Here is an 11,958-nt window from a genome sequence, read left to right on the forward strand (position 1 = left end):
CATCAAACACTCCCAGGGACAGCACAGGGTTAGATACAGAGTAAAGCTCCCCCTACACTGTCCCCCCATCAAACACTCACAGGGACAGCACGGGGTTAGAGACAGAGTAAAGCTCCCTCTACACTGTCCTCCCATCACACCCTCCCAGGGACAGGGGGTTAGAGACAGAGTAAAGCTCCCTCTACACTGTCCCCCTACCATTGTGGAGGGGAGTGAGGTTTAATGCCGGTTGTGATGCCTCGATGGTTGAATTGCCCACGAGTGGGTTACGATCGATGTGGACTAACCAACCCGCGCCCTTCCCCCACCCCCTGCTCCTTCGCAAAGCCCCTGCATTGTGGGGGGGGGGGGGGGGGTAACTGCACAGGGACAGGCGCCTGACCCCTGCACCCCTTACCTTTCGTCCCAGGCATGGTGAGTGATCCCCCGTCCAGCTCCTGTCTGACCCGGCCCTGCTTCGTGTGTCAGCGAAGGGACGTCCCCAGCCCCATTTATCCGGCCCGTTCCCTGAACGCCGAACTCTCGGGAAGGAGGGGAGCGCGTGAGGAGGGAACTGCTGGTCTCACAGAAGTGTCCTGCTGAATCAGCAGGCTGGGCTGAGGGAGGGGGGACAGACCTGCTGACCGCACACACACACACACGCTGGCCCTGACAACTGCGGCCTAATCCCAGTTTTGTCTCTATAATCCCGGCCCTTTCACTCGACCGGGCAGCGACAGCACGGGGAAACTTCCTGACCCTTCGTCCCTGACCTGTGTCATTCCAGTGTTGGTGCAGGTCACCCAGATCACTGCACACCCCCCTCCCCATCCCCGTCACCCCCTCCCTATCCCAGTCACCCCCTCCCTATCCCCGTCACCCCCTCCCTATCCCAGTCACCCCCTCCCTATCCCCGTCACCCCCTCCCTATCCCAGTCACCCCCTCCCCATCCCCGTCACCCCCTCCCCATCCCAGTCACCCCCTCCCTATCCCAGTCACCCCCTCCCTATCCCCGTCACCCCCTCCCTATCCCCGTCACCCCCTCCCTATCCCCGTCACCCCCTCACTGCACACCCCCCTCCCCATCCCCGTCACCCCCTCCCCATCCCCGTCACCCCCCTCCCTATCCCCGTCACCCCCCTCCCTATCACCATCACCCCCTCCCTATCCCCGTCACCCCCTCCCTATCCCCGACACCCCTTCCCTATCACCGACACCCCCTCCCTATCCCCTACACCCCCTCCCCATCCCCGTCACCCCCTCCCTATCCCCTACACCCCCTCCCCATCCCCGTCACCCCCTCCCTATCCCCGTCACCCCCTCCCCATCCCCGTCACCCCCTCCCTATCCTCGTCACCCCTTCCCTATCACCGACACCCCCTCCCTATCCCCTACACCCCCTCCTTATCTCCGTCACCCCCTCCCTATCCCCGTCACCCCCTCCCCATCCCCGTCACCCCCTCCCTATCCCCGTCACCCCATCCCCGTCACCCCCTCCCTATCACCATCACCCCCTCCCCATCCCCGTCACCCCCCTCCCTATCCTCGTCACCCCTTCCCTATCACCGACACCCCCTCCCTATCCCCGTCCCCTCCTCCAGCCCCTACACCCCCTCCCTATCTCTGTCCCCTCCTCCAGCCCCTACACCCCCTCCCTATCCCGTTCCCCCCCATCCCCGTCACCCCGTCCCTATCCCGTTTTCCCCCTATCCCCGTCACCCCCTCCCTATCCCCGACACCCCCTCCCTATCCCCGACACCCCCTCCCTATCACCTACACCCCCCCATCCCCGTCACCCCCTACCCCTCCCTATCCCCGTCCCCTCCTCCAGGCCCCTACACCCCCTCCCTATCTCCGTCCCCTCCTCCAGCCCCTACTCCCCCTCCCTATCCCCGTCCCCTCCTCCAGCCCGTACACCCCCTCCCCATCTCTGTCACCTCCTCCAGCCCCTACACCTCCTCCAGCCCCTACACCCCCTCCCTATCCCCGTCCCCTCCTCCAGCCCCTACACCCCCTCCCCATCTCTGTCACCTCCTCCAGCCCCTACACCCCCTCCCCATCTCTGTCACCTCCTCCAGCCCCTACACCTCCCCCGGCCCCTACACCCCCTCCCTATCCCCATCCCCTCCTCCAGCCCGTACACCCCCTCCCCATCTCTGTCACCTCCTCCAGCCCCTACACCTCCTCCAGCCCCTACACCCCCTCCCTATCTCTGTCCCCTCCTCCAGCCCGTACACCCCCTCCCCATCTCTGTCACCTCCTCCAGCCCCTACACCTCCTCCAGCCCCTACACCCCCTCCCTATCTCTCTCACCTCCTCCAGCCCCTACACCCCCTCCCTATCCCCGTCCCCTCCTCCAGCCCCTACACCCCCTCCCTATCCCCGTCCCCTCCTCCAGCCCCTACACCCCCTCCCCCTCCCTCCCAGATCCTGTCTGAAGTGTAGGTTGCTGCTTGGGGAAGGAAGCAGGTCAAATGCAGATGTGTCACTGTCCCTGCAGGGTCCACATGTCTGTGGGTGTGTGTGTGTGTGTGTTTCTGACTGTGTGTTCAGTGTGCCTCGGGGGGAGCGTGTGTAACAGGTTGCCTGCCAGTCGGTGTGTGTTTGAATATCAGTCTGGGTGCTTGTGTATGTTTATGTCCGTTTGCGTGGGTGTGTTGGTTTGTGTCTGAGTCCGTGTATTGTGTGTCAGTCCGTGTTTTGGTTGGTTTGTGTGTGTGTATGTGTCTTCATCAGGCTGTATACGAATCTGTGTTTGACTGTGTGTGTTTGTCAGTCTGACTGTGTGTCAGTCTGTGTTTATAAGAATCTGAGTTTGTGTGTCAGTCTGTGTTTGACTGTGTCAGTCTGTGTTTGACTGTGTGTCAGTCTGTGTTTGACTGTGTGTCAGTCTGTGTTTGACTGTGTGTCAGTCTGTGTTTGACTGTGTGTCAGTCTGTGTGTTAGTCTATGTTTGACTGTGTGTCAGTCTGTGTTTGACTCTGTGTCAGTCTGTGTTTGACTCTGTGTCAGTCTGTGTTTGACTCTGTGTCAGCGTGTGTCAGTCTGTGTTTGTCTGTGTCAGCGTGTGTCAGTCTGTGTGTTAGTCTATGTTTGACTGTGTGTCAGTCTGTGTTTGTGTGTCAGTCTGTGTTTCTATGAATCTGTTTCTCTGTGTGTGTCTGTAGCTCCGACATTGTGTGTGTGTGTGTGTGTGTGTGTGTGTAAGTTAATGCCTGTATATCTGTGTTTGTGAGAGTCTGTGTGTCAGTTGTTGTGTGTCTGTGTGTGCGCCTGTGTGCCCGGTCGTTGTCTGCCTGTACATCTCTGCGTCTCCACCTGTACACGTGTCCATGCCTGTCTCAGTCTGCCTGTGCTATCCCAGTCAAACAGCCTGAGGCGACGTGACGGAGATAGAGATAGAGAAGCCCCCGGGTGACCGAGGGGTTGTGTGCGTGGGGGGAGTGGGGAGAAGGTTCTGCCTGTAACGTCAGCTCCGTGCGAAGTGTAATGACTGCACCCCCCTGACCCTGTGGCTGAAGCCCTTCCCCTTTAAGGGCAGTCTGGCCTAGTTACCTGAGAGAGTTTGAAGGTCAGCCCCGGACGGTTACCTGTCATTGACTACACCTGAGTACACCAAGTCAATCATTGACTCTGGGATCAGGATATCCAACCGATCCTTCAACCAGGAAGCATCCGGCCAGGAATACCACGCCGAGAGCACCCGAACAGGATTCCCCAACCCCCTCGCCAACCCAGCACCATGAGCTCAAAATCGTTCAACTGCTCACTCTCGGATGGAGAGATCCCAGTATCCGGCCAGTTCTTCCAAGGTACGCAGGTTCCAGGCCTGGGGGTGAGTCCCGGAGGCCCTGTGCTCCCGGGAAAAGGACACCAGACGATCCTGGGATGAGGGGATAGGAGAGCGGGCTTCCCAGAATGTTCCCCTAGGGCTGGCCCAGGAACGGACTCTTGGGGCAGCAGGGAGGGACTGGGAGGATCCAAGTTACGATCCCGATCCCCCTCAGATAAAGACCCAGAGGGGGGAGACGGGGATAGAGGGGGGGAACGGGATAAAGACCCAGAGGGGGGAGACGGGGATAGAGGGGGGGAACGGGATAAAGACCCAGAGGGGGGAGACGGGGATAGAGGGGGGGAACGGGATAAAGACCCAGAGGGGGGAGACGGGGATAGAGGGGGGGAACGGGATAAAGACCCAGAGGGGGGAGACGGGGATAGAGGGGGGGAACGGGATAAAGACCCAGAGGGGGGAGACGGGGATAGAGGGGGGGAACGGGATAAAGACCCAGAGGGGGGAGTTGGGATAAAGCCCCAGTGGTTGGGAATATGAGTTGAGTGATTGTATTGGGGGGGTGAGGGGGTGTGAATGTGAGGGATAAGCGAGTGTTGAGGGAGCTGGGTGCTCCGTGCTCTCCCTGACCCTCTGTCCCTGATCTGTCCTCACAGCCATTCAGTCCGACCTGTGGATCTTCATCATTCCGGCTGTGCTCACCTTCCTGATCCTCATCCTCTTCCTGGAGGAGATGGGCTTCCTCCTTCGGAATATCCGGACATCGAAACGTAGGCGGCTCAGCCTCTGGATCCTGGGGATCTACCCGGTGAGAGCCCCCACCCTCATCCTACACCCCCTTCATACCCCTCCCCCTCATCGTACACCCCCCTCGACCCACCCTCTACCTGGTGAGAGCCTCCACCCTCCCTCATGCTACACCCCCCCATACCCCTCCCCCTCATCCTATACCCCTCCATACCCCTCTCCCTCAACGTACACACCCCTCAACCCACCCTCCCTCATCCTACACCCCCCTCATACCCCTCCCCCTCATCCTACACCCCCCTCATACCCCTCTCCCTCATCCTACACCCCCATACCCCTCCCCCTCATCCTATACCCCTCCATACCCCTCTCCCTCAACGTACACACCCCTCAACCCACCCTCCCTCATCCTACACCCCCCTCATACCCCTCTCCCTCATCCTACACCCCCATACCCCTCCCCCTCATCCTATACTCCTCCATACCCCTCTCCCTCAACGTACACACCCCTCAACCCACCCTCCCTCATCCTACACCCCCCTCATACCCCTCCCCCTCATCCTACACCCCCCATAATCCTCCCCCTCCTCCTCCACCCCCCATACCCCTACCCCTCATCCTACACCCCCCATAATCCTCCCCCTCCTCCTCCAGCCCCCATACCCCTCCCCCTCAATGTACACACCCCTCAACCCACCCTCCCTCATCCTACACCCCGCCTCGACCCCCTCTCCCTCATCCTACACCCCCCTCGACCCCCTCTCCCTCATCCTACCCCCCTCAACCCACTCTCCCTCATCCTACACCCCCAACCCCCTCTCCCTCATCGTACACTCCCCTCAAACCACTCTCCCTCATCCTAAACACCCCTCAACCCACACTCATCTCTGTCCAACCCAGAGTCCCTCAACATATTCCCCCACATCCTACACCTCCCTCAACCCACACTCCCTCATTCTACACCCCCTCAATCCACTCTCCCTAATCCTACACCCCCCTCAACCCACTCTCCCTCATCCTCCACCCCCTCAACCCACTCTCCCTCATCCTACACCCCCCTCAACCCACTCTCCCTCATTCTACACCCCACTCAACCCACTCTCCCTAATCCTACACCCCCCTCAACCCACTCTCCCTCATCCTCCACCCCCCTCAACCCACTCTCCCTCATCCTACACCTCCCTCCATCCAACCCAGACTCCCTCAACCCACTTTCTGTCCAATCCACACTCCCCTCTATCCCCCCCGTCTCCCCACTTGCTCACACTTCCCCGTTCTCTCTCTCTTCCCCCACTCCCCTCCCTTCTCCACCACTCTCCCCTCCATTCATCCTCTCCATCCCTCCCTCACCTTGACCTCCGTCCCTCCCACCCCTACCATCATGCTGATGTCCTTGGCCCATCCTGCCTTGGAGAGAGTTAGCCGTCTCCCCTCACTGACCCCATCCACTAATATCTCCGGATTCTCTCCCTAGGTGTTTGCGGTCACCTCCCTGATTGCCATGTACATTCCCAGATCCGCCTCCCTCTGCAGCTTTGTCGCCTCCATGTGAGTATTTCAGGGCCGGACAAGGGGATGGGAGACCGCTCGCCACACACAGGATACTGGTCAAATCACACTCAATCCCGTTCACTCCCACTCTACACCCAATGGACCCAAACTCCTTCCCGTTCACTCCCGCTCTACACCGTCCCAATGGACCCAAACTCCTTCCCGTTCACTCCCGCTCTACACCGTCCCAATGGATCCAAACCCCTTCCCGTTCCCTCCCGCTCTACACCGTCCCAATAGACCCAAACCCCTTCCCGTTCCCTCCCGCTCTACACCGTCCCAATGGACCCAAACCCCTTCCCGTTCCCTCCCGCTCTACACCGTCCCAATGGACCCCAAACCCCTTCCCGTTCACTCCCGCTCTACACCGTCCCAATGGACCCAAACCCCTTCCCGTTCCCTCCCGCTCTACACCGTCCCAATGGACCCCAAACCCCTTCCTGTTCACTCCCGCTCTACACCGTCCCAATGGACCCAAACCCCTTCCTGTTCACTCCCGCTCTACACCGTCCCAATGGACCCAAACCCCTTCCCGTTCACTCCCACTCTACACCATCCCGATGGATCCAATCCATTTCCCACTTACTCTTTGCTTTCCAATCATTGACCTTCCACCCTAAAGTTACCCCTTTTTCTGTGCGAAGAAATTCTTCATTTATTTGAGCCCACTGTTATAACTACTTCAAACAATGAAAAAGACCCAATCTTTGTAACAGTCATTAGGATGGTCAACTCCTGCCTAACACGACAAACTGAGGATAAAGAAACTCCCACTAACTTTCATTCATAGAGAGTCTTGGAGATGTACAGCACGGAAACAGACCCTTCGGCCCAACCCGTCCATGCCGACCAGTTATCCCAACCCAATCGAGTCCCACCTGCCAGCACCCGGCCCATATCCCTCCAAACCCTTCCTATTCATATACCCATCCAGATGCCTCTTAAATGCTGTAATTGTACCAGCCTCCACCACATCCTCTGGCAGCTCATTCCATACACGTACCACCCTCTGGGGGAAAAAGTTGCCCCTTAAGTCTCTTTTATATCTTTCCCCTCTCACCCTAAACCTATGCCCCTCTAGTTCTGGGCTCCCCCACCCCAGGGAAAAGACCTTGTCTATTTACCCTATCCATGCCCCTCATAATTTTGTAAACCTCTATAAGGTCACCCCTCAGCCTCCGACGCTCCAGGGAAAACAGCCCCAGCCTGTTCAGCCTCTCCCTGTAGCTCAGACCCTCCAACCCTGGCAACATCCTTGTCAATCTTTTCTGAACCCTTTCAAATTTCACAACATCTTTCCGATAGGAAGGAGACCAGAATTCCACGCAATATTCCAACAGTGGCCCTAACCAATGTCCTGTACAGCCGCAACATGACCTCCCAACTCCTGTACTCAATACTCTGACCAATAAAGGAAAGCATACCAAACGCTGCCTTCACTATCCTATCTACCTGCGACTCCACTTTCAAGGAGCTATGAACCTGCACTCCAAGGTCTCTTTGTTCAGCAACACTCCCCAGGACCTTACCTATAAGTCCTGCTAAGATTTGCTTTCCCAAAATGCAGCCCCTCACATTTATCTGAATTAAACTCCATCTGCCACTTCTCAGCCCATTGGCCCATCTGGTCCAGGTCCTGTTGTAATCTGAGGTAACCCTCTTCGCTGTCCACTACGCCTCCAATTTTGGTGTCATCTGCAAATTTACTGACTATACCTCCTATGTTCACATCCAAATCATTTATATAAATGATGAAAAGCAGTAGACCCAGCACCGATCCCTGGGGAACACTGCTGGACACAGGCCTCCAGTCTGAAAAACAACCCTCCACCACCACCCTCTAAGACACGCACGAGAATTCCTCAAGGCCTCGCGTTTCCAACCAGAACTCCGTCAATAAACACATCGATTTGGACCCCATCTCCCATCCTCTGAGAAAAGAGAAGTGGAAATGATATCACCCACCTTAAGAAACCTAAACACATAAATAGAAAGTGGGCCCTACCACCAGCGCCTCATCAGGAGGCTCACTGATGATGTTACCTAGAACGGTGACGAAACGTCTGCTCAGCAAGCAAGCCTACCAGCCACAACCCCAACCTGAGCTACAAATCTGCTCAGAAGTCACAACCGCCAGCCTCTGTCTTCTACCTTCGAGCCAGTTCTGCATCCAAATGGAAGGGACAGAACAACACGCAGAAATCCAACCGAACCATGGGCGCTGGGAACTCCGAAACGAGAACAGACGTCGCTGGGGAAACTCAGCAGATCCGGCCGCATCAGCGGAGAGAAACCGGAGTCAGGGTTTCGAATCCAGTGCCCTCTCTTAGGGGGTGGCTCAGCGGTGAGCACTGCAGCCTCACAGCGCCAGGGAGCCGAGTTCAATTCCAGCCTTGAGCACGTTTGCAAATTCTCCCCGTCTCTGCATGTTAAGAGGTTTCTGGTGTGCTGGCATTTATTGGTAAAGGGGATTGAGTTTCGGAGCCACCAGGTCATGCTGCAGCTGTACAAAAACTCTGGTGCGGCCGCACTTAGAGTATTGCGTGCAGTTCTGGTCACCGCGTTATAGCAAGTATGTGGATGTGTTGGAAAGGGGTCAGAGGAGATTTACCAGGATGTTGCCTGGTATGGAGGGAAGGTCTTACGAGGAAAGGCTGAGGGAACGGAAGCTGTTTTCGTTAGAGAGAAGGTTGAGAGGTGACTTAATTGGGACGTAGAAGATTATCAGAGGGTTAGAGCCTTTTCCCTCAGATGGTGATGGCTAGCACGAGGGGACATAGCTTTAAATTGAGGGGTTGTAGATATAGGACAGACATCGGAGGTAGTTTCTTTACTCAGAGAGTAGTCAGGGTGTAGCAGACTCTCTGGCATTTAAATGGGCGTTGGACATATGTATGGATAATAATGGACGCTGTGGGTGAGATGGACATCAGATTAATTTCACAGGTTGGCGCAACGTCGCGGGTCGAAGGGCCTGTACTGTGCTGTAATGTTCTTCGGTTCTGAACTGATAGAGGGTCACCGGACCCAAAAGGTTCACTCCCTTCCTCTCTCTCTCTCTCCCTGGATGTTGTCAGAGCCGCTGAGATTACCGTTTGCAGCCTGTCATCTCTGCCCCAGTCGCTCATGGCTGACGTGCAGGCTTTTAAAAAATTCCAACGCCACGCGCGTTTGTTCGCCAACAGAACAGGCCGAGCGGGAATATCGCGGATCTGGGTTCCGACTCGTACGGACCTACGAGGGGCTTGCTCGCCATTCCCTCGGCTGATCTGGGATCACATGGTCGTGAAGTTGGCAGCCGGTCAGCTGGACCTAGGTCTGGCCTCGAGTTCCCATACTCGACAGATGTAGTCAGTCCAGCTTCTCAAAAGAAACCTTCATCTGCTCATGTGGAAAATGGAACCATATCCTTCCCCTTTTCCATTCCGGCGCAAACAATACTTTCACAACTTCAACACGATAATCGAAATCTCGGTTTTCCAACTTATGTTTCCAATCCTATTTCCTCAGTCCTCGCACACGCCCAGCTCTCTGAGTGAGTCTCTCCCTCTCTCTCTCTCTCTCCTTCCCTCAGCTACCACTCCATCACCCTTTGGAAGTTCCTGGGGCTGATCAGGGATTTCTTTGGTGGGAAGAGGCGGATGTTGGAGCTGCTGAATGGACAGCTGGTCTCCCCCAATCCCTTCCCATGCTGCTGCTGCTGCTGCCTGCCATTGATCACTATCAACAGGTGAGTGTCTCTACGCAGAGAGAGAGGGAGGGACAGAGAGAGACAGAGAGAGAGAGACAGACAGACAGAGAGAGGGAGGGACAAAGAGACAGAGAGAGAGAGGGACAGAGAGAGAGAGGGACAGAGAGAGAGAGGGAGGGAGAGAGAGAGGGAGGGAGAGACAGAGGGAAGGACAGAGGGAGGGACACAGAGAGAGAGAGAACAGAGAGGGAGGGACAGAGAGAGAGAACAGAGAGGGAGGGACAGAGAGAGACAGAGAGAGAGAACAGAGAGGGAGGGACAGAGAGAGAGAGAGAGACAGAGAGGGAGGGACAGAGAGATAGAGACAGAGAGGGAGGGACAGAGAGAGAGAGAGAGAGAGAAAGAGACAGAGAGAGAGAACAGAGAGGGAGGGACACAGAGAGGGAGGGACAGAGAGACACAGAGGGAGAGAACAGAGAGGGAGGGACAGAGAGAGACAGACAGACAGAGAGAGACAGACAGACAGAGAGAGAGAGAGGGAGGGACAGAGAGAGAGAGAGAGAGAGAGAGAGAGAAAGAGACAGAAAGGGAGGGACAGAGAGAGAGAGACAAAGACAGACAGGGAGAGACAGAGACAGAGAAGAGGCAGGAGAGGGAATGAGAGAGTAGGGAAGGGGGGAAGAGAGAAGGAGAGGGAGTGAGGGAGACTGAGGGCGATCGACAGAGTGCGAGAAGGAAAGAAAATAAGAAAGAGACAGAGAGAAGGAGAGTGAGAGAAACACAGAGTAGGAGACTGACAGAGAGGGAGCAATAGAGAGAGAGAGAGTAAACAGAGAGAGAGAGCAAAGAGCAAAACGGGGGGAGGGAAAGAGTGAGAAGGTGATAGGGAGGGGGTGTAGGGGCTGGAGGAGGGGACGGGGACAGGGAGGGGGTGTAGGGGCTGGAGGAGGGGACGGGGATAGGGAGGGGGTGTAGGGGCTGGAGGAGGGGACGGAGATAGGGAGGGGGTGTAGGGGCTGGAGGAGGGGACGGAGATAGGGAGGGGGTGTAGGGGCTGGAGGAGGGGACAGAGATAGGGAGAGGGTGTAGGGGCTGGAGGAGGGGACAGAGATAGGGAGAGGGTGTAGGGGCTGGAGGAGGGGACGGGGATAGGGAGGGGGTGTAGGGGCTGGAGGAGGGGACAGAGATAGGGAGGGGGTGTAGGGGCTGGAGGAGGGGACAGAGATAGGGAGGGGGTGTAGGGGCTGGGGGAGGGGACGGAGATAGGGAGAGGGTGTAGGGGCTGGAGGAGGGGACGGGGATAGGAAGGGGGTGTAGGGGCTGGAGGAGGGGACAGAGATAGGGAGGGGGTGTAGGGGCTGGAGGAGGGGACAGAGATAGGGAGGGGGTGTAGGGGCTGGAGGAGGGGACGGGGATAGGGAGGGGGTGTAGGGGCAGGAGGAGGGGACGGAGATAGGGAGGGGGTGTAGGGGCTGGAGGAGGGGACGGAGATAGGGAGGGGGTGGAGGGGCTGGAGGAGGGGACGGAGATAGGGAGGGGGTGTAGGGGCTGGAGGAGGGGACGGGGATAGGGAGGGGGTGTAGGGGCTGGAGGAGGGGACGGGGACAGGGAGGGGGTGTAGGGGGCTGGAGGAGGGGACGGGGATAGGGAGGGGGTGTAGGGGCTGGAGGAGGGGACAGAGATAGGGAGGAGGTGTAGGGGCTGGAGGAGGGGACGGGGATAGGGAGGGGGTGTAGGGGCAGGAGGAGGGGACGGAGATAGGGAGGGGGTGTAGGGGCTGGAGGAGGGGACGGGGATAGGAAGGGGGTGTAGGGGCAGGAGGAGGGGACGGAGATAGGGAGGGGGTGTAGGGGCAGGAGGAGGGGACGGAGATAGGGAGGGGGTGTAGGGGCAGGAGGAGGGGACGGAGATAGGGAGGGGGTATAGGGGCTGGAGGAGGGGACGCGGTTTGGGCGGGGGTGTAGATTTGGCGCTGGAGGTACAGAGGGTGTTGATGAGGGGTGCTGGCACGGTGAGGTGGGGTCAGAGATTCGGTGATGAGGTCGATGGTAACACACCTTTCTCGCCGTGTTGCTGAGTGTGAATCTGAGTTGGATGACCGTCGCGGTGTTCCAGTTATCCGTTGTCAGGACAATCCTCTTCTTCCTGCTGCTGGTGCTCTGGAGTGACGGGAAATACGATTATGGAGACGTGAGTTAA

The 11,958-nt window shown here is 57.6% G+C and overlaps 1 protein-coding gene across 1 annotated transcript in view; it reads left to right on the forward strand.

Moving 5' to 3' along the window:
* The first annotated feature begins 3,721 nt into the window (after nucleotides 1-3,721).
* si:dkey-16n15.6 (organic solute transporter subunit alpha) overlaps nucleotides 3,722-11,958 on the forward strand; it is a 36,585-nt gene continuing 28,348 nt past the window's right edge. The window contains exons 1-5 of the mRNA XM_060822599.1: nucleotides 3,722-3,792; nucleotides 4,427-4,578; nucleotides 5,992-6,065; nucleotides 9,643-9,798; nucleotides 11,838-11,949. Coding sequence (XP_060678582.1) covers nucleotides 3,723-3,792; nucleotides 4,427-4,578; nucleotides 5,992-6,065; nucleotides 9,643-9,798; nucleotides 11,838-11,949 — 564 coding nt within the window. The 5' untranslated portion in view covers nucleotide 3,722. The remainder of the gene's footprint in view (nucleotides 3,793-4,426; nucleotides 4,579-5,991; nucleotides 6,066-9,642; nucleotides 9,799-11,837; nucleotides 11,950-11,958) is intronic.

Source organism: Hemiscyllium ocellatum, unplaced genomic scaffold (genome assembly GCF_020745735.1).
Source record: "Hemiscyllium ocellatum isolate sHemOce1 unplaced genomic scaffold, sHemOce1.pat.X.cur. scaffold_1371_pat_ctg1, whole genome shotgun sequence".
Lineage (NCBI taxonomy): Eukaryota > Metazoa > Chordata > Chondrichthyes > Orectolobiformes > Hemiscylliidae > Hemiscyllium > Hemiscyllium ocellatum.